General features: G+C 45.8%; 1 protein-coding gene across 1 annotated transcript; it reads right to left on the bottom strand.

Annotated features, from left to right (window-relative positions):
• Positions 1 to 5,807: 5,807 nt before the first annotated feature.
• On the bottom strand, positions 5,808 to 15,429 carry CNPY1 (canopy FGF signaling regulator 1). Its single transcript, XM_072776846.1, has 3 exons — positions 14,850 to 15,429; positions 12,926 to 13,022; positions 5,808 to 8,916 (listed from the first exon to the last, which is right to left on the bottom strand). Exons 1-3 carry the CDS (start codon positions 15,177 to 15,179, stop codon positions 8,879 to 8,881), a joined length of 465 nt encoding a protein of 154 aa, XP_072632947.1. The 5' UTR covers positions 15,180 to 15,429; the 3' UTR covers positions 5,808 to 8,878.
• Positions 15,430 to 22,494: the final 7,065 nt, after the last annotated feature.

Raw genomic sequence — 22,494 nt, 5'->3', positions numbered from 1 at the left:
GGCGCCGAGCCCAGGACCCTGGTCCTCTGCCGCCGTATTCTCACATCAGAACCCGGAGGACCTCCATCTCAGGGGCCCACCTTCAGTGCATCGGAGTTCCCCCTCCCCCAACGCTGCAGGTACACCGACGCTACAGTCGGGACACCGGGACCTTTGAACCAGATCACTCAAGTCTCTCCAGACCCTGGTTTCCTCATCTGCAAGGTGCAGATAAGAATTGGCATTAAAAAAAAAAAATAAAAAAGAATTGCATTTCTTTCTTTTTCTATTTTTTTTTTTAAAGATTTTAGTCATGAGAGACACAGAGAGAGACGCAGAGACACAGGCAGAGGGAGAAGCAGACTCCACGCAGGGAGCCCAATGTGGGACTCGATCCTGGGACTCCAGGATCATGACCTGAGCTGAAGACAGACACTCAACCGCTGCGCCACCCAGACATTCCCAGAATTGTATTTCTGCACAAAGCTGTGTGACATGGTGCCGGGAGAAGGGATTGCAAGGGCCGTGCTCATGGTTATCCCCAGCACTGCTGTCACGGGAGCAATGGGGTGCTTGCGGGAGGCCCAGCCTACCTGGCAGGTGCTCAGCCCCACATCCCAGGGACTGGGACACGTCAGGCATGCCAAGAGGGCTCGGGCGGGTCCAGGTCATCTTGTCCTTGGACTGAAGACACAGAATGTCCCAAACGGGAAAAGACTTTCTGGAATCCTCACATATAGGGGACCAAAGCAGGAGGGCAGGCACTGTTCTAGACTCTGATGGCATCACTGGTCCCATGGGCCCAGGGTCGTCCGAGCCCTTTCTGCTGTGGCAACAAACCAGCTGAGGGGGCGGGAGCGGCACTGTGGTGAACCCCCTGTGGCAAACCCCCTGGCTCACACCCCCGTGCCCGGCACCAGTTTCACAGGTGCTTATCCTCAGCACTTTCGGTGTGCAACCTCTGTCAACGGAAAGTTTTTTTAATCTGCTAAAGATTCAGGTAGATACGGGAAATGATCTGAGGGACCTACTATACGTTTTTTTAATCTGCTAAAGATTCAGGTAGATACGGGAAATGATCTGAGGGACCTACTTACTAGGGGTAAGTACAGGTGACATGCGCTCCGGGAAATAAGTGCTTTGCAGCCATGACAGGTTACATTGCAGGAGAGTATCGAACAACATGAGAAGAAATTCATAGCACTTTGAGTGGAAAGGCTGGGCCAGGGAACAACAGGTGTATACACCTAATCCACAGGCACACACACACACTCCCACCAGCGCACATGCATGTGTACATACATACATGATGCAAACAATTATCTGAGTGACGGGACTTAGGAACATTTTTATTTTCTTCTTTTTAAATCTACATTTTTCTGGGCAGCCCGGGTGGCACAGTGGTTTAGTGCTGCCTTCAGCCCAGGGCGTGATCCTGGAGACCCGGGATCGAGTCTCATGTCGGGTTCCCTGCATGGAGCCTGCTTCTCCCTCTGCCTGTGTTTCTGCCTCTCTCTCTCTCTCTCGCTCTGTGTCTCTCATGAATAAATAAATAAAATCTTAAAAAAAATAAATCTACATTTTTCTAAATATGTGTATTTCTTTTTACTTATAAGAAAAAACAGTGTGTGTGTGTGTGTGTGTGTGTGTGTGTGTGTGTGTGTGTGTGATTTCCATTTTGTTTTGTCTGGTTTTCAAGAAGGAGACTCAAGCTGCAGAGACCCACGTGCCTTCTCTGAACCCTCCTGCGAGGGGCAGATGGAAGCGGCACCAACCACCCCTACCCCCGTCCAGCACACAGCTTGCTCTGATCTGAATGGCACCTCCCAAGTGTTTGTTTGGAGGACCAAGGGTTCCCACTCTGTGGCCCCTGGGACCCCGACGTGCCCTGAGGCCTCCAGGAGGAGCAGGGGCAGGAGGCACTTGACCATCTTGGACGTGGTCTTCCAAGGAGAACGGAGGAGATACAGACCAGCAGTGACTGCTAAGTGGGCTCGAGACTGAGCAGATCAGGCTGGCAAATAAACCAAGGATGGAAGTCCACAGGGTCAGCTCGATGAAGGGTCCCTGGCTGAGCAGGTCCCTCAGTTCGTAGCTCCAGTCGGAGACTCTCTCCCTACCCGAGGCTTTCAAAGGCAAGATGACAGGGATGTGAACAGGTCACAGGCCCTTAATCAAATAGATAAAAACTCTAGAGGGGTCCAAGGGATTTCACGTGCTCTCCACCACCCTGGGGACCCCCCGCACAAAGAAAAGTTAACTGCTTTCTGTTGTATCAAAAATCAGCAAAAGGAGACAAAATATTTTCATGACCCGAGTTTGTGTTTAGCTTGAAGGCGAGCAGGGAAGGAAAGGCCTGTGGGACACCCACTCGGTAGCGGCCCCGGGGGAGGCTCGCAGGGCCCAGCGTTCTTGCAGGCCTGTCTGCAAAACCGCTCTGTCTGGGCTGGGGTCACGGGCCACCTGGGAGACACCGTCCCCCACCAAGGTGCCACCAGGGGCATGGAGGAAGGACCACCCAGTCACTCCCCACCCTCACTATGGTCTCTGCCTCTTCCTTCTCAGGGCAGCGGACCCTGAGGGTCCAGGTAAGCTCCCCCTAAAGGCCCCTGGGCAGGGAACACATTTCCAGCCCCCACCTCTCATCAGTAGGGGTCTGGTCAGCATTTTTTCCTGTCACCAGTGAGGGGGGCAATCCTGGGTCTGCCTTTCCCACTGTGACCTCAGAAACGTGGTGGCTTTGGAGGAGGTGACCTTCTCCAGACGAAAACGAGGACCCCATCCTTGTCCAGCACATGGAGGGCACCTCTGGGGAGGTCTCCGCATGGGCCCCCTTCCCACAGAAAATCCCCAAATTCCCATCTGAATGTAGGGGGACCCTGCCCACCGCCTCTCTGCCTTTCCCTGGGGGGCCTGACAACCTACAGGGGTCTGATGAAATGTGGCAGTCAGCAGGAGGCTCGTGGAGGGGGCAGTTGCTGAGGGGGCACAGGGGACAGGGGCACCTGACCCCTGAGGCAGGTGGCACCGAGTCTGCGTGAGGCTGGCCGGCACTGTCCACACAGGAGGAGGGCTCGGGGTGGGGAGCCTCTCCAGGTTGGTGCAGGGCTCACTCTGAGCTGCGGATGAAGCTCGGATTTAGAGGCCAGCCTGAGAGAAGAGCGGTGAGCTGGGCTCACATCAAGGAGAGAACAAATGGAAGGGAGCCAGGGCTTTGTTTGAGCCTGATGGGCTGACCGTGGTGTTTGCTCGTCTGGGATCTGGGACGAGGCCGGCCGGACTCCAGGCCGCGCTCCCGCTGCTCAGGGCGAGGTGCAGGCCAGCGCGGGACAAAGGGCTGCCCACCTGGGCCCCTCACCTGCTGGAGCCCGCTGCCCTGGGGGTCCAGGGCCCAGGGGCTGGAGTCACCCGGCTGTGCTCCCCAGGGGCCCCTGAGTGATCATGTCACTGCGTGGTTGCTCAATACCGGGTTAGAGCGCAAGAGGATGCCGCCGTCGTTGGGAGTAAGTCGTAGGAACAAGAAGAACAAAGACTTAGCTGGGTTTGACACTCAGTCACCACGTAGAGGGGAAAAGCATTTCTTAAAAAAAAAAAAAAAAAAAGATTTCTTTTCTGAAGGTTCAAAGTACCTCACTCAGGAAGGTGGAAAGGGAGCAGCTTCTATTTGGCCATGTTGGAGCGTGTTGGTTCTAACAGCGGTGCTGCTCCGGGGTGGCTGCATCTCTGAAGCAGGGCCCCGCTGCGCCGCCGGTGCCCGGACGCAGCCCGGCGGGGCTCCCCGTGGCCTGGGCACAGAGAGCGGCAGCGCCACCGCAGACACACAGCGGCCCGCCAGGCACACCCGTGCCTCAGCCTGGAGGCTTCCACTCTGGAAACTGGTCCAGGCTTCAGCACCCACAAAGTGTACAAAATGGAGCTAATTCACGACATCTCCTGTTCACCACTTGGGGTGTTGCTAAAAAACAAAAAAAACACCGGCCCCCCCACCCCCCTGCTCAAGTGGCCCTTTAATCTTATGGCATTAAAATTTAATCACCACTCTGATTGCATATAAAGGCAGTTCAAGGGTATATTTTCACCTTAAGGTCTAATAATTTAATAACGCTTATTGAACGTGCATTTGTATTAGACTTCGCCCTGTTTTAATACCATGTTGCTTTAAATAGGGTCCATTTTTAATGGGGGCCAAATAGTCTATTTTTTGGTTCTCTGCTCTCTTCTACAAACCACAGGGCATGAAGGTGTGTAATCAGCGCTCTTTGATGAAGAACAACAGAGCCATAAAGATCATTTCTATCAGACAATGAACATCACCTGATTGAAATCTTCTCTCTCTGTCGACAGGGGTGTCACCTCCAGGATTATCATGAGCCTTTCTGGGTTGAAATCATAGACTATGCTGTAGAGAAATTCCCACTTGTTCGGAAAGCGGCTTTGAGGCAAACCCTTAATATAAAATGTCAGGAGTACATCCTAACTCTTCAGGTGCCAACTTCGCTATTCATGAAGTTTGAAAATTGGTATTAATATTTTAACTTATCACTTACAGGATCTTTCCGAGTCTCAGCCATGCTTAATTAGCTGACATTGGGCATCCGACGTTCCATTATGTAACTCGCATGCCTTAGATATTGGTTTATTAAGATCCCCGAAAAGGAGGAGGAAGTTAACTGGAGTCTCTATCTGCTCCGAGGGAAGGCGCGCGCCTCTGAGTCGTATCATAGCTCAGCCAAGTGTGCAGTCGGCTGTCGCCTACGCAGTGGTTTGAGGGAACGCGGTTCTCTCTGTCCTATTTAATCACTCACCTCACTGTACTGGCTTCTACTCTGTGCCATTATGTTTTGGGGGATACAGTTTTGACCCGTGGCTGGTCAAATCAAATCTGTGGTCCATAATAACGAGCCCTATCACAATGCCATTCTGCTCTACTTCTAGCACAGCCTCAGAGCTTGTTGTTCTCCAAGAACTTCTTAGCAGATGAAATGTGCTTTGTAAAACTATCTTGCTGTTGTGAGGTAGGATATCTGCTTAGATGTGTTATGATTTAGGGTATTTTTTTTCTTTCTTGAAAATCTTGAACATCAAGATTAAGGATCACAGGAATGATTTTTTTTTTCCTTAAGGAGTTACAGGAATTTCTAGACATGTTTTCCTCTGAGATCTCCACCTTGGAGCCATCCCAGCCTCAGCTGACTTCCCTGTGCCCAGATTTCTTTCTAACTGCGTGCCCAGATTTCTTTCTATCTGCAGGCGTGCGTCTGTGTTTCTATCCTCCCACCTGTCTCCTGAGCCCTCCGAGAATTCAGAAGGGTGGAGAACTGTAGCTGATAGTTCAGATCCCACATCACAAACTGTCCTTAGGAAGCCAAACTGGATTTTTCAGGTAATGTCCCTACAGACAAATGAGCTCATAGTGTATTATATGTAATCACCATCTCCTTCAAGAAGGGTAGGTCCTGAAAATGGACAAAATCAGTGGGCCATTCCTCCTCAGCAAATACACGTTCAGGGCCAGGGGCAGCACGTATGATTCCAGAGAGGACACTGTCACCTGCTGGATCTTTTCCTTGGTAACTTAAAGGCAATGACTGTCTATGATTCTGTTTTTCAGTATCATCTATCTCATCAGGTCTTTTACCTATTTGGTTCCTAAATGTAGACAAATAATCTGAGGAATTTAAGAAATGTATAAAGGTGCATTTAGTTATAGGCAGAAAATCAAAACAAAATGCACGCTTGTATCTAATAGGTATTGTGACAATTTAATATCACTGCTAATTGCATTTTGGTATAAAATGATGCAACATGTTTGAATGGGCTTCAAGATTTAAGATGAGCTCTTTTAAGATTAGCTAAAAAAACGTGTATCAAATTTTAAAGCAGGCCACAAAATCACATCAGAGAAGAGCTTTTTCTCATATTCCATTATAATCTGAATTTTAAGATTGATAGTTTAAAATTCTTTTATTTAGATAAAGCCATTACATATATGAATAAATATCAACCCTAGCAGAGAAATAGGTAGAACAAATATAACCAGCTATTGACTATTTTTTTAGGGCTTGTCTTAGTAAATAAAGTATTGATCTCTCCCATTTGGGACTTGGGCTCAATTCCACTTTCCACTCCTTGGTGAAATGGATTCATTGGTCTTGGCTTATTCTTAGAAAGTAGTAATCCACATAACAAAATATAAACAGTGCATCTCAGCCAATTTGGTTTCTCTTTATGAGAACAGGTTCCCAGCGTCTTCCAGGGAGACCCAAAGAACCTGTCTCATAAAGCACATCTTGAAACCACTGCTTCAAATGTGTCTACCCTCCCCGTTATTTTAATGAGTATCACACCACACCCCCCACATACACACACACTTTTTTCCTTCAGGAAATTTCCTGACCCAGAATTAGGTTGCTTTTCATTGACTCCGAGAAACTTTTGTGCCACACTCTGGGCGCTGCCTTTTTTTTTTTTTTTTTTTTTTCCCAGGCTTTTTGCTTTGTTTTGGTTTGGGTCAATAAACGTCATTAAGAAGGCAGGAATGTGGCTCCGAGGGATGCTAAAGCGAGCAACTACTCTGTCCCATTATTGTTCATTAGCAAAAGCAGCACACCCTGACTATGCCCTACAGGGAAACTCCAGAATATTTGCAGCCATAAGAAATGCGGTGGTTTGTGTCTATCCCACAAATGTACATTTAATCAGTGACTTAACTACAATATTTACACTTTAAAAAAATCTCTGGAAAGAAAGGCATGAGATGTCAAACATATCATAAGAGACAAGACTTTTTCCTGGGAAATAAGAAACAACTGAAAAAACTGAAAAGCCATATTCGGTGAAACCTTACATGTTCTCTATTAGAGGCAAGGTTGGTGGCTCACTCCAGTCGGAGCAAAAGCATAACCATCCGTGAGACACTTTCGTCGGGGAAGGAAGGCATACCTCTCACGTTCACTTGGGTTGTAAACAGGAGCCCACATGTTCTGTTGTGATCTAAGCATCAGCAGTGTCTGGATCTGAGAATTTGTGACAATTGCTAGTGAGAGTCTGGGAAGCCTGAGGTCACACTTCCACAATTACAGATGTTCCAGCTTCGGGTGTGGTGGGGAGGACCTATCCACCAGGTTTTCCTGAAGGCATCACGTTCCTGGGCAGCGCACGTACAAGGAAGCCCAAGTTTGGGAAATGTTTACAGCTCACTATTCGAAATGTTGAATTAATCTTAAATAGACAGGTTTACATAAAGATGTAGGGACTGTGTTTTAAATCACAACTTTACTCCGTGACTTGAAAATGGTGCGAATGATTCTGAAATCCTATTTCCGTCTTATGTCCACTGTAATGCAGGTTCATGGGGTCACAATATGCATGGTTTATACCTGGTAACCAGCTGCAGACACATCCGAAAAAGACATGCCTCTCAGTTTTCCCAGATAAACAAGAGACATTAATTTTAAAAATCTGACTTCCAAAAAGAAGTGGGATGGAAGAGGGAGAAAAGTGGAAACTGCTTCCTCTTAATTTTGGTAAATTTTCCTAAGTTTCAGAACTATCCCTTCCCCAAAGCCTCAGCTGAATGTTTTCTAGGCAGTTATGTAAAACATGGCAAATAGCTTTTGCTCTTCGGGCCAGCATTTAGATCATCCTCCCTCGTAAATTCTCACCATCAACCATGAGCATTTCTTTTTAAAAAGAAGTGTAGGGGGATCCCTGGGTGGCTCAACAGTTTGGCACCTGCCTTTGGCCCAAGGCACGATCCTGGAGTCCCGGGATCGAGTCCCGCGTCAGGCTCCTGGCATGGAGCCTGCTTCTCCCTCTGCCTGTGTCTCTGCCTCTCTCTCTCTGTGTGTCTGTCATGAATAAATAAAATGAAATAAAATAAAATAAATAAAATAAAGAAGTGTAGGATACACCCTGACATTTTAAATAATTAAATCAGATTCAATTGAATGTAAATTTAACAGAGAAAATGAACTAATTGTAATATGAGAACAGGTTATTATGTCCTGGTACTAAATGTGTTCAATAGGTAATTTCTCATGAAGTCCCACTTCCCCACCATCTCCACACTGACAAGAACACCCCAATGGGAGAATAATAGGTTAGTTAGTAGTAAAATATACCTACTAACCGTTAGCTGGAAGTCTTTCAAAAAAAAAAAAACAACAACACACACGCAATAGAGTTTTCAGTAAAACAAAGCATGCTCATTGGTGTCATCTTCGAAGAATACACGATGTAATAATAAATCAACTTTCTAAATCATCTGAATTCAAAAGGTATGCTTGAGAAAGGCCACCGTATTGTTCGTGATAAAAATATTTTTTACGCAATTACATTTTAGAGATTAAAAAGTTTTAAAACTCTATGTTTAAAGCTGGCAATTTGAATTTCATTCCTGATATAAAGTAAGTTGGTTTCTTTTATTGATCATCATATATAACCCAGAAGTATACATAATCTGGAATTTGTGGCAATATATTTTCTTGATTTCATGACCAATCAAGTATTCAAGAAATCAAATCAAGTTCTTATCAAATAGAACATGATACTTGTAGACGTGGATAAAATATACAGTATGCATTATCAAACCCTTATTTCATTTATGAAATAGCTTCACTTTTTTCTTATTATAAAATTAAATTATTTACTCCCAAACCTGTCAGTACCCAAATCCACAAAGGTAATTTGTTTTATGCACTCCTCAGCCTCCCCTATAGAAAGAACCAAGTTTGTCATGATGCCAAACAACAGATTTTCAATAAAAAAGTCACACTTGAGACAACATGGCATAAACAAGAGATATAAACTTTCTTTGCATGAAGAAATGAAGATATGAAACAGATGTTGACCTGTGGAGCTGTGGCTTTCCTCCTCACTAACTGGTAGAACTGGCATCCTAAAGCTCAGTTTGGTTAGCAGAGGTTTCACAGAGGTCTGGAGAAAAAAAAGTTATACAGCATTACAATCACATTTAATCACAGCATGTGAGTCCCTAACTTTCTGTAAAAAACACGTTTTTATAGAAGCACATTTTAAAAACTTTTTTATCATGGAAAATTTCAAATACACACAAAGGCATAAAAAAGGGTATAATCTACTCCCCAGGACCCCAAACCTGGCCTCAACACCTGCCAATGCTCTGCTATTTTGTTCTATCCTCCAGCATTTTTTCCTGGAATATTTAAAAACCAAAGCCCAGGGATCATACCATTTTGCCCATGGCCTTGGGAGTATTTAAGAAATGCTTTAAATTGGGGCACAGCATGCTTGGCATTTAACTCAAGGAGCCCTTTGATACACACTACTTTTCTAAGTGGAAGCAATTAATGCCAACTCTCTTTAGAAAGGCTATGGATTCTTTTAACTACAGAATTTACGTTAAAAAGAAAATATACTGGCCTTTGAAAGTAATTACTTGGTATATTGTAATTCAACACCCCCATTCGTGTTGGGAAGGATACACAAAAAGGTAAAATGCTTTTCCTTTAAATGTAGGCTAAACAACTCAGGATACTTGGTTCCTTATTCCGTATGTTGCGTTCAAAATGATCAGGTGACAGATTCATCAGTCTAATGGTTTAAATGTTAAGATTTAGTATCAAAGCAGGAGTAACATGTATACAGAATACATTTCTGTATTTACATCCATACCCTCACACTCCAGCTATCGAAGAGCCCCAGACACCTCAGAGTATCCATTCATCCATGATCTACAGTGGTATGTTCTCTGCCATCAGTAGAATATAGCTACATTTTTTTTTTATCATGACCTGGTATCTTATTAAGATTTTGAAACACCATTTTGACTTCAAGACATTAAAATGACAATCTGGCAAAGCCTGGGTCATGTGCCACAAAATTTTCCATCAGGAAATCTAATGAACTCACTTTTCTTATTTTGTCTGGGAAAAAAAAAAACAGATTATGTATGGGGTATCCCTATTACTCTGTCTCACACCCCAAGAACAGGATGGATTTGATAACTTTTATTTTATGCAGTGAATAAAGCTGCAGGGGCGTCCACAGACCGATCTGCAATCCTATCTATCGCCTTTCACTGAGGGTTTCTTTACTTATTCAAAAGGTGGCACATAATGTTCATGAAAATCCCACTGATGTGTTATTTTTAAATCCAAACGGTCATTTTGAATGTAACAGATATATTTTCCATCATTCTTCATTTGTCTGTTTGGGGGGGTACGTTGTAGGACCCTAATACTTAAAGGATCCAGTGTTAATTAAATAGATGGGAGGCATCTTTCACAATGTATATACACATATCAAATTACCAAGATATACACTTTAAACCCCTTATAATTTTATGCCAATTATACCTCAAGAAAGATGGTTTTAAAGTCTGTGAATATACCCTCATCTGCTCCTATGTAAGTATTAAAAAATAAAGTGAAATGAGCTACATTAAAGAGAAAAAAGCAAAATTCATATATATATATACACACACATATAACAAACACATGGATATATGTACACACGTATATACAAAGTATAAAAAGGGACCAACTTTCCAATTAAACATCTAGTTCTAGAAATATCTATTTAAAAGAAATAATCTCCCTAAAAGCAGTATGTAGACATTTTAGCAGACCTCAAGTGTAGAAGGTCTTGCACATAGTACACACTGGGTAGCATGTTAATGTGGTTTCTGAGCCTCCCGTACACACACAAACACACACACACACACACATACACACACACGGCCATATCTTTAAAACATCTTTAAATCATGGAGATCACTCACACCAAAGTTGCTGGACAATGGTACAAGATAAAGTATTACCTTGACGGAACAGGGCATGGACGCCGTGCTCTCATAGGACACTTGCTATACTTGTACATACATTACATCTGAAAGCGCCGAGTTTTTCTACAGTGTGAGCATCTCACCTTTTACACGGGAATCTGAAACTGTCCCAGTATGTTCAAACTCACGACTTCTTTGTCACCGGGGCCATTAAGTGCAATTTTTCCCATGGGCGTTCTGCTTTAGTCTTTTCTGGCAATAATTTTTAAGTTTGAAAAAACTCCACCTTGTTATGTGGTGTTAACTTACTTTAAATGTAGGGGAAGTCTGGGTGGGGGGCGAATCTAGCCTCTTTTTAAGATGGATTGTGCTCACAGTTTTTAATTTATGAATGTTTTAGAACATCCATAAATATGTCTCACAGAGAAACACCTGGAAAAACTCACTCCCCTGCACTATGCTAAGCCAGGAGGTGGTTACCCTTTGGGGGTGCTGGCATGGATTCTCAGTAGTTCTGAGGCACTGATGTTTATGTTTATTAGTGTAAGCACTTAACCGGTTTTTAAACAACCAAATGCTATTAAGAATTAGTTATCTCATGTTTTATTTCACACCAGCAGTCCTGCATAAATCTTAGGTTTCCACCCTATGCTCTTGTTTTTTTTGGGTTCCTGTGAATTTTTATTTCCAGTTATAAATATGCAAAAGGAGTGAAAAGACGATATTATTAAACTCAAGAAGTCAAATTGCTGCATTTAGGGACAGAGCCTTTCCCCCAGGCTCTGATTATTTGTGTCAAGGGCTGCTGTGAAGACTTGGTCAAACTTTCTCAGGTCATTCTGTAAGGTCTGAACAGGTGTTTATAGAGCAAATTGTTGCATTTGCCATAGATGACTATGACAAATCCAAACCCTTTGTGAGGAAAAAATAGGAAAACAGATATTTTCATGATTGATCATCCCATTTTTGTTTGTATCTTCAAACATACATACATCCATCTCTGACTTGTCTGAATAACTTCCAAAATACTCTCTTTGGAAAATTGTGGCTATGCACTTACAGATGTGAATTTCACAAACTACAACATTATGTAGCTGAACTCCATGGAAAACTGGACTTCATCTTTTTATTATCTTTTTAAACTGAATTTTAAGCAGAAAACTATCCCATTATCTACTCAGAGCAAGAAAACTTTTCCCTGTTAACGTGGATTTATGACTTTCTTGTTTGATAACCTTTGATGACATGGATATATGTCTACAAAGGTGCGGTGAGTATTATTTTAAGGAGTTTGGCACTAAATCTGATAATGTGGGTACGAGTATATTATACTTTATTATAAACAATTGCTAAATATCTCAAGCTTCTGCAATTGTATAAAAGCACTCCCAGGACTTTAAATCACTCCATATGCTTCGTTCATTTTGTCAAAGATATCTGAAAAGTCTTCCTGACTTGTAAATGTACTGAGAAAGCATCGGTGACACTCCACTAGAAGGCTTACACTCTACCAAACAGGTGGAGGGCTCAAAGGGGGTAATATGTTTCAACTTTGTATAAATCAAGTTCTGGTCCTTTTTTTCCTGCTTCTGAGTGTGAGTGCATGTGGGGGTGTGAGTGTAAGAATATGAGTCAAATATTATTTTCTACCCTCTGCCAGAAAAGACTTTTTTTTTTTTTTAAAGAAGTGGATTTCTGGGAAATAAACTTGAAAAACAAAATATCCAGCACCCCTCGCAAATCAGCAAACAAACAAAAAAACTTTTAAAATCTTGTATTAAATAAAGACCCCACCTTCTGTCATTGTAGGCAAGTTTTTAGGAGATTCTCCTTCCTGATCCAGGATGGAGAATTCCATCTCTGGGAGTTTAGAAACAGAAAATGTTTTTGGATCCATCCAAATCTGATGAGGATGTGCTCCTTAACATCTGGAAACTGAGTCCTTTAGACTTCCTTTACCAGGCAGAGGAAAAGAAGTGCCAACCAGAGAGCCCCGAGGTAGCCCTGTGGTTTGGTCTGTCTGTTTTCTCTCACAGGGTGTCTTTCTGATTCAGTGGAGAGCTATTGGTGGCAGGGAGACAGCAAGGCACGGTTTAAAAAAAAAAAAAAAAAAAAAGATGCTGCAGAGCTGAGGGAGAAGGGTGGGTGAGCGGAGGACACATGTTACATCAGACACAGTACCTGCTTTTTCACTGCACAGCTTGTCAGCGAGGTGGTGTGCCTCCTGGGCGATAAGTGAGGATATTTCGTCTTCATGCTCCTCTATTATGGCTTCGCACTGCGGAAACGGAATAACGGCATAGGTGGCTAGATCCACACGCACGGGGCATCTCATAAGAAGCATTTACCAAAAAAAAAAAAAAAAAAAAAAAAAGAAGCATTTACCAACACTTTCTTAGCCGAAAATATAAAATCGTATTGCCAAGGTGGTCCGTTTTTATTAGCCCCTTCGGTTTAAGACATCATTGCCCTGGATTAACTCTCTCCCCAGAATGTTAATTGCATCATGTTCCTGGGACTTAACCCACTGATTAGTCCTGTTGAAAGACAAGGGTAAGGAAGGAAAAACTAGTCCTTTGTATTTGGTATTTGGTCCTCTTCCTTAAATTGGAATGCCAAGACTAGGAAGAAATGTCTCCTGGGTGGAGCTGAAAGGTCTTCGCCTTCCGTTTTTTTGTTTTTGTTTTCGTTTTTTTTTGTTTTTGTTTTTTTGGTTTTTTTTTAGCACCCTTTAAAGGACACAGCTCCTCGAAATGGTTAAACCGGGTTCCCTCAGATTTAACATAATAATCCATGTTGTGGTTTTAAAACAGAGTCTGAAGGGTGAAAACAATTAGGTTTTCTCAGCAATCAAAACCAACTCCTCCTCAATTTCACTGTGGATAACATGCTTGACAGTTACTTAGGCAAGTTTCTTTTCATACCATTTAGAGATCCAGTCATAATTTCACTTTGCTCCTACCCCATAATCTAACTTTTCAGAGGAGAGGGAGCCCATGTTTGCCCAGGCATTTAAAAATCTTAAATTCTAAGTGAAGTAAGTACATGTCTGTGTTAGAGACCCACAAAGGTTACAGTTTCAGGAACTGGGAAGCTACAGCAGGGCATTCACTCGAGACTTGCAAATCATTTTCCAAGTTCATTAAGCAAGACTTTAAAATTTTTAAATGGCATTTAAAAATATTTAAATTCCACTATAATGTATTTATTTAAAACCTGTGAAATGCAAGCACACTCACTTATTGCAATTTCTCTTCCAGACTACTTTCAACCTGGAATTATTGCCTATACTTTTTAATTAAAATGAAATCTTCAAAAGTCGGCTAAAGCCCTTATTTCAGGGGTTCAGCATGCCTGACATTTTGGCCAATGTGTGAACTTAATACATTTTTTAAACAGGCTTTTCCATCACTTTGTCTGATTCAACAGCATTAAGTAAAGTGAAATATATTGGAATATATTTTGCCAGGCACACTCTAGCAAGCCAGAGGCCAGCATTCATCTAAAATAAACACTATACTGGACGGAAGTTTGGCATTAAGCCAGCTACCATACCTAAGTCTTTGTTTAACTTAGTTTCTGCTAAAATACTTGAATTAACTCAGGAAAGAAATTCTCTCTCTCCTGTGAAGCCTGAAGGGGGGTGAGGAGGATGTGTGTCACTCTTCCTCCATCATTTGGCGATAAATATTTGAAAACGACATTCATTTTAATTTAGACTCTAACCTAGGAGTCTCAACCCCTGATTCCTTCTGTGGGAACCTGGAGGAGCCCTGCCTCAGCCACAGGACCCACTGGGATCCCTCCCGGAGCCCCATAGGAGCACAGAAATATGCCAACTGTGTCTTAAAGTCACTGGGGGCTGCAACAGCACTTTCTGGAAAATATTTCCCATCTCCACAGCCCGTGAGGTGTTTCCACAAAGGCAAGTTTCTAAATGCCTGCTCAACACTGAAAATGTAGCAGGACAATAAAGCAAACAGATAACAATTTAATGTTCAGTGTATTGAAACACAACAACCCAAGCAAATAGAAAAAAAAAAGGGGGGGGGGACAAAAATGTATTCATGGAGCACAGGATTCACCTGCAAAGAAGAGAGCTTACCGCAAATTTCAAAGGTCTGTAAGCATCAGAATAAAAATAGAATTTTTTAAATTCTTTGTATATTTTGTCTCCTTTCCTTGGAGCAAATCTCTTAAACGCCTTCTTCTTGGTCACAGGGTCTTCTTCTAGCTTGTAGTCGTTCATCCGCTCACACACTCCATCCAACAGGTCTGCTAGGAAAGCCTCCGAGTGGGCTAAGGGCATCTGTGAAGACAACAGGGCAGGGAGGCTGCTGCCTTCACGTGCACGGGGTTCAGGAGCGGGAAGGGAAGGCGCGCGGAGACACTGGCCACCCCCTGAACGCCAGGATGCTGGCCTTCCTCCTTTCATCTGTGCACGACTATGCTACAGCTTACAGAATTTCAGAAGTTAGCCTACACGGGGTTTTTGAGAGAGTGCGGGTGTTTGAGAGTGGACGGGAAAAAACTAAATTCGAATGAGAAGGTCCTCTTATACAGGTGATCATTTTCTAAGGTCACGGAACATGCAGATAAGGCACCGACTGCAGAAAACGGCTGTGATTATTTACTTGCCAGGGAGCGGGGGAGGGAGAGAAGGGATAGACGGAGAGAGAGGGAGCGAAGGGAGATGGGGAGATGGGGAGAGGGAGGGAGGGAGGGAGGGAGGGGGCAGAGAGGCCGAGAGGAGAGGCGGAGAGGCCGAGAGCGGCGGCGGGCTCGGGGACGCGTGGGCCCCGCCAGGCCGAGCGCCCTCGGTGCGGGCAGGCGAGGTGGAGCGCGCGGCTGCGCCCGGGCGCGGGTCGGGGCGGGGAGTCCCGGCGGCGGCGCGGGCGGCGCGGGGCGGCCCGGGGCGCCGGGGAGAGGGCGGCAGGGGCGGCCGGGGCGGCCGGGTTGGCCGCGGGCTCCGCAACAGCTGGTGCCCGTCTCCGCGCGCCCCGCTCCCTCCGGAATCCGGCGAGGATTCCGAGGACCCTCGGGCCAGCGCCTCCGCCCCGCGCGGGGGTCAAAGAGCACCCCTCGCCCTTGGTAACCGAGACAAAACCTCGGGCCCGTCTAGACAGGTCAAGGTGCAGGAGGCTGCGTCCCCGCGGCTCCTTCCGGAAGGGGGCGGGGACCCGCCAAGGGCGCCTCGGACGCGCCGGCCCGGCCTCCGCGGGCTCCTTCCCTCTCCACCCTCCGCTGATCAAAGTAGGAAGTTTGCATGACAACCGCCGTGAAAGGGGCTGCATCGCAAATGAACTCGGTTTCTGCGATGTTGATGTATCCAGACTCCATTGTCCCCTTTCAGACGCAGTGTGAACCCTTCCGGTGCCGGCGGCCGCGCGGCTTGGAGGCGCGCTCGGGGCGCACAAAGGGTCCCCGCGCGCCCCGCCGTCTGGCCGCAGGTGCCGGGGCCGCGCCCGCACCGCCCCCCCCGCCTCCCCCGCGCCCCGCGGCACCGCCGCCCCCGGGGGAGGGAGGCCTCCAGACGCGGAGGGGGAGAACCGCACAGAGACACCCCACTGATGAACTTTCCGCGGCCCCCACCGAGTGCACGGTACTGGCGCGCCCCGGGGCCCCCGAAACCTGGTTTGAGGCCGGTCCTTTCCAGGCCCACGCCTTCCTTCTCGCAGTTAAATCCTGCATTGAGCTGGAATATACCACCGCATTTGTTTATTCACTGAAACACCAAGTTTTTACAAACTCCCGAGCGTGTGTGTGTGCTTTTATGTCTACAGTCAAAGGCGCCTAAAGGAAGTGGCTGAAAGTGCCTCCCGAATACAAATGGTGTTTTACTTACACTTTCCATTATGCCAACCGAGCCCTGCGTTGTTAAACAAACAAACAAACAAACAAACAAACAAACACAATACACGGGTTAACTAGCAAACCGAAAATCTGTTTTATTACCTTACAGGAGCTAAGGATTGAATATGGATTGGGTCTGCAAGTTATAAAACACAGAGGTAAATTCTTAATTACAGTTAATCAGGCAAATCATTAGCAGAATAATGGTTTTCTCCTGCCAGGCGCCTGCTTTAAGTGTATCTCCTTAGCTGATGGCTTTGAGACACGGTTCATGGCACTTTCTGGGTGTCAGCAAAGCAGCATTTTACTTCACAGAGAGGAGTAGACTCTATCCCCTAAAAAAAAATCGAAGTGTAAGGGAGAAATTCTGGCTCTCTCCCCTCCTCCTCACTCCTTCCCGATTGGAAAAGTAAACAGGGTGGGGGTGGCGATCATTGGGGGCAGGGGTCTGAGCCTGAAGAGCTTGGGGAACCCTCAACGCATCCCAGTATTTCACGTTGACTTGAGACCACTCTGCAAAATGTTTTTTTTTTTTTTAATTGTCCTGAACTGTGCCGAGCATCTCAGATGGGAGCAAACCAGAGGCTAATGGGTGGAAGGCCTCCGCAGCTTACTTTTGAGATGCTTTTTGTCTGTTTCCCGGGCTGGCACTTTTTAAAAACAGTCTCTACCTTAAAACTTTCCACACAACAGGATTTTTTTTTTTTTCAATTTTGCAAGTGTCCATTTACATGTTTGAGTATACTAGCACGGTGCCGGTTTTTAACACAAATATGTTATATCCAGAGATCAACACGCGAATGTTGTCGATTTTCCGAGTCTGAAGGCACACGGGCTTTTAAAGATGTCATTGGTTGGCTCTTTTGAGTAAGCGCTCTTGAATAGTGGAAAATGTTTGTCGGCAGATAGCTCAGAAAGTGCTTCACGGCAATCTCCACTAAAAACAAGAAAGGAAAAGCACCCCACATGAGATTCCCGGAGGCTGTTTTCAGAAGATTAAGAAAATATATATTTTAAAATCTCAATCAAAGCATCCCATTTTGCGGGAAGATTCTAAAGAACAAGACGCCGAAGCATCGCAGCTCTTTCCACGTTTGTTAAAACGCACACGATTGGTGTTTAAAATGAGTCCACTTGGCTGAGCGGCCTCCAGGAAATCTAAAGACTGTTCATAGAATAATTGGGCCTTTTTCTGCCCTCACAGTGTTTTGATTATAAGAGTGCAATAAGTCTTGAGACAAGTGGAATAAAACGAAGTCTTTCTTTCAATACTATGAAGGTTTTGAATAGTACTTGTCAATAAAGCAACTCCTATTGTAATCTGAGGGGAGGGTAGCCTCCACCCTGGAAGGCCGGGCCCGGAGATACTAACCTCATTACAATATGAATGGAGCCCGTCGCCATCGCTGTGCCGGGAGAAACCCGATCCACTGGCTGTTCCCTTATCTCCATTCCCTTTACACCCGACTCCCCTGCTAGGACTTTCGCGCACGGAAGCGATCCGTTAGGACTCGATGGTAAATGAAGGAAATCCTAACTTTGGCCGTTCTGAAAGCTTCAGCTCTCGATCCCACTTGGTGTCTATTTCTTTTCTTCTTTCCGCGTCTTCTGCCCCCCTGTGCCTGTTCTGCGGGCAGTGAAATGGGGGTGGAAGGACCTACCCACACTTGAAAGGGGGAGGGGACACTGGGGGGAGGTGGAGAGTAGCTGGAAGTTTTGGCTTTGGGTTCTCTGGAAAAGCGGAGAGGGGTTCGCTCTAGATCACCGAGCCGCACCTTCCGGCCCGCGGTCCCAGGCTGCCTCCCCTGTGCGTTCATTACTGTGCCTCTGTTCCTCTTGTAGCGAATTTCTTGCTTGATAGCTATCACAATTAGGCAGGGATGCGATGATGTTGCAGTGTGCGACTGGACGTGGAAACATCCTCGCAGTAGATCTGTCTCTTTGCTGACAGTCCGGCCATCTCAAATAAATCCCACGTTTCTTTATTTTGAGCGTTCCTCAGATATGGAACCAGGACTTAACCTGCTAAGTGGCTGCTAATTGATCTCATATTGTTGCAAAGATTCTCTTTCGCGAGGTTTAGTTAGTGTAGAAATTTTAATTGCATGATAGCAAATATTGCATCTAGCTTAATCACTCCCCTTTCATCCACAAGAATATTGAAATCACTTCTGATATTAGTTGAAAGTCAATATTTAGAAGTGAACATTCAAGCCTCCTTTGCTCTAGGCTACAACAGGGGAAGTATGAATTCAGAAACTTGTAAGATGATGAGATATATAATTAGCTTTTATGTTAATTGACTGCTATGAGTTTGTTGTATAACACTTCATATAATATGCAAATAGAATCGACTGTTTAGTTTTATTAGACAATATAATTAGAAAGCTAGAGGAGCTCATTTCGATGAGGAATAATACAGACGGACAAATCTTCCCGTGTTTTGTGTATCGGAAGAAGTGAATTCCATCTGGACTTAATCAATAACAGAGATTTTTAAGTAGCCTTTGTTTAGGGAACTAAGGCCAGCCAACAGATAACAGAATTAATATCAGTTTCCAGTTACCATTAATTCTATGTGAAAACAGGTGAATTTCTGCAATCAATAAAACCTTGGGGGAAAAAACACAAAGATTGCAGCACGATTTGCCACAAAGACACAGTCAATTTATGAAAATAACATCAACTTTTGCCTTCTTTAATTTGAATAATGAAAAGAGTCATTCTTATCATTTAAAATAAAATATTTTACAAGTGTCTCCTTTTCTTATTTTTGGACATCTTATAACAAAGTATATGCTCAGGTTGTTGAGGCAACTAGAAATAAGGAAAAAAGACCAATGTGGTTTTGGGGGAAATTTTCTTACAATTCAAAACTGAAAGTTTCAATCACTTTTTTTTTTTTTTTTAAGATTCTGGGGCCTATTTCCAACTTCAGAGTGATGAACAGAATCAGAGAAAAATTACATAATGGATCATCATTGTTGAACCCTAGATGGGGTCATTGAACTCAAGTTGACTTTTCCCGGAAGTTTAAAAAAAACTTTACTTTCATTATCAAATGCAAAATTGGCACTCACATTTGGTTTCCCGCTCTATAGAGTAGTCTGTTCATCTTCAAGAAAAACCTTTCATTTTCACACATTTTAGGCAAAATAGGGGAAAATGCATTTATTTGCATGAAAGTGTCACAATGTTTTCAATCTTAAAAAAAAAAAAATCACCCTAAGCAAGGGCTCCGGGTACCCTCTTGGTGTGTTCTGTGTGTTCCTAAGCTGTGCCCTCACTGGCAAATCCCGGAAGGATCTGGCAGATTCAAAGAAAAAAACGTGGCTAGGAGGGTGCCTAACAAGGCAGAGGCAGCCGCGTGGCAGTGTCCACAGAGTAAGACGTGCGTGTGTCTGTTCATTCAGCACATGTTTATTGAGCTCCATGACGTGTCAGATGGATCACTCAGGTGGTTTTGAAGGGGACTCCTCTGTGATTCTGAATTGACATTAGGATCCTGGGAGAAAATGGGCCGGCCTGGTGGAGGCCCAGCAACTGCTCCGAGCGAGCGGTCATGTGGCTCCCTGTCCAGCGGTGGAGCTAAAGCTCTCATTCACACCATCTCTATCTCCTTATTTCACAGCCTCCTGCCCTCTCCCCAAACCTGGGGATCTTTTACCATCGCGGTCCCAAAACACACACTGAGTCGCGTGGCTGCTTGTTTCTAACCACCTTCGCCAAACACTTTCCACAAATGGAAAAGGTGAAAACTCAGGTTTCTGAAATCTACGGTGGCCTGTCCCCACTTTGTGGGCAAATGATAAGATTTCCTTAGAAAACGCAGCGGCTCAGAGGAAGCAGGGCGGGATCCTGGAAGCCCCGTGTTCTCCCTTCACGGATGTGGAGGTGCACACGCACTGGTTTCCATGGACCGGAAGGACAGCGCAGTTTCCTTTAAAAACATTTTTAATAAAAAAAGGAACACATTCACTTGATTGGGAAAAAAAATCCAAAAGGAACAAAAGGGCGGAGACACCACTGAGGCTGATACCCCAGACTCTGAGCCTTGGTTCTCCTCCAGCCAGAAACCTTCAGCACGTGCATCCGTACAAGTGTGTCCGCATGTGCACACATGTCCGTGTGTGTGTCCAGGTGTGCTGTGTGCGTTCATCCTCTTTGTACACACAGCCGAGTGCTGTGCACACACACACATGGTGACACGAGGGCTCAGCCACGTTCAACAGTCCGTCACTGACCAGTCCCTGGATGGAGTCACACTTACTGCAGAGGCGTGGAAACCCAAATCCATTCCCATGGGAGAAAGAGCCAAAGACATTGCACACCCGTGTGCAGGTTCAACAGAGGAGCTCTTGACCGTCGTGAGCGGTAGCATACCTCTGGAATATTTGTTAAAAATCCATTTTTTTGGACAAATCTTACCTTATTCTATCCCTAACACTAGTTTTGTGTGGGACGAGGTGTGTCCCCCCCCCATTTCTGGGTGAAGAGCCAGGCGTCCACGGCCAGCCGCGGCCCAGACCCCCGGGGTGGTAGCTGTCACACTGCCAGGCTGTTGCTCTCCACATCTCCTGCCTTCCCACCCTCAGCTCCTGGAGCCTGGGGACCTTGCAGCCTGCCCCCCACTTGCCAGGCGAGGAGACAGGCACAAAGAGGGCAGAGCCAGGGTCAGAGCCCAGCTGGGGAATGTTGCCAGCCAGTCCTCGGGGCCAGGCTGTTTTCTCACTGCCCTCAGCCATAGCCACATGCCACGCCCCCACCAAGTGACCAAGTAGGGGCACTCTGGGGCTGAATCGTGTCCTCTAAATTCCTGTGTTGAAGCTCTCACCCTCGGGACCTCAGAATGTGGCCTCATTCTGAGAGAGGGCCTTTGCAGAGGTCATGAAGCTAACCTGGGGTCACTGCTCTCCTTATAAGAAGAAGAGGTCAGGACCCAGACAGGTCATCCTGTCTGCCCACCGGGGAGGGAGGCCTTGGGAGGAGCCCGCCCTGCCCACACCTGGATCCAGACTCCCAGCCTCTAGAATGAAGAGACACTAAGTTTGTGGTGTTTAAGGCCCTCCAGTCTTCAGTCTCTGCTGGTGGCAGCCCGAGCTACAAACACAGTCAAAGACCACGAGGTCTCAACCTGAAGCCATGGCAGCCACAGCCCAAGCCCATCACGCCGCACCTCTGCAGAGATGGCGGGGAATCCAGAGAGGCTGGGCACCATGAGGACACCCTGGCCCGGCTGAGCCACCAATGCTGACCAGCACAGTGTGCGCACGGGTCTGCCCTGGTGCGCATGTGAGAACCCCATATTCTCTGTTTGTCCCGCTGCCATGCTGAGCCGGGGAGCCTCCAGATACCTCCATTCTGGTCTGCTTTGGCCTAGCCAGCTGCTGACCTGCCTGCTTGTCCGGGAACCTCGCCACAGGCCTTATGCTGTCCCTGAGCAGGCAAGAAACTGCTAGGGAAATCCTTCCAGAGCCTGGCACATTAAGTGGAAAGTGCTATTATTATTTTCACTTTGATAGAGGCTGTTTTACTTTGCAGGTGTCCTTAAAGTGACGCCAATTTAAGGAGCGTAGACTGATTTCTGCGCCCTCCTTACTGATGAGACGCGAGGAGAGATGTCCTTCACGCGTCAGAGAAGCAGGACACTCTGGCGACCTCGGCATCGCTGCAGAGCCCTACGAATCTCTCTTCACAGCACCTTCCCCCTCCTGTCTGCTCAGCATCGAGGGCTGCCAGCATGGGCACCAAGGCCCTTGGCACTTAGAGCATGTCTCTAGCCCCTGGCACTGGTGTCCCAGAGCCCTGGCCCTGCCCAGCCCAGACCTATCGTGCCCAGCTCTGTACATTACCAGGGTGCACAGGCAGCCTGTGTGGACAGGGAAGTAAGTGTGGGC

The sequence above is a fragment of the Canis lupus genome, chromosome 15, assembly GCF_048164855.1.
Source record: "Canis lupus baileyi chromosome 15, mCanLup2.hap1, whole genome shotgun sequence".
In the NCBI taxonomy this organism is placed as follows: domain Eukaryota; kingdom Metazoa; phylum Chordata; class Mammalia; order Carnivora; family Canidae; genus Canis; species Canis lupus.
This window is presented reverse-complemented; position numbering and strand designations above follow the sequence as displayed.

Coding starts and splice junctions, on each gene's coding strand:
- CNPY1 (XM_072776846.1), bottom strand. CDS start 15,179: ATGAAAGGAGGAAGGCCAGCATCCTGGCGTTCAGGGGGTGGCCAGTGT. Junction 13,023..14,849: donor ACAGACCTTTGAAATTTGCG/GTAAGCTCTCTT, acceptor CCGTTTCCGCAG/TGCGAAGCCATAATAGAGGA. Junction 8,917..12,925: donor GCTGTGCAGTGAAAAAGCAG/GTACTGTGTCTG, acceptor TTTTTTCTCCAG/ACCTCTGTGAAACCTCTGCT.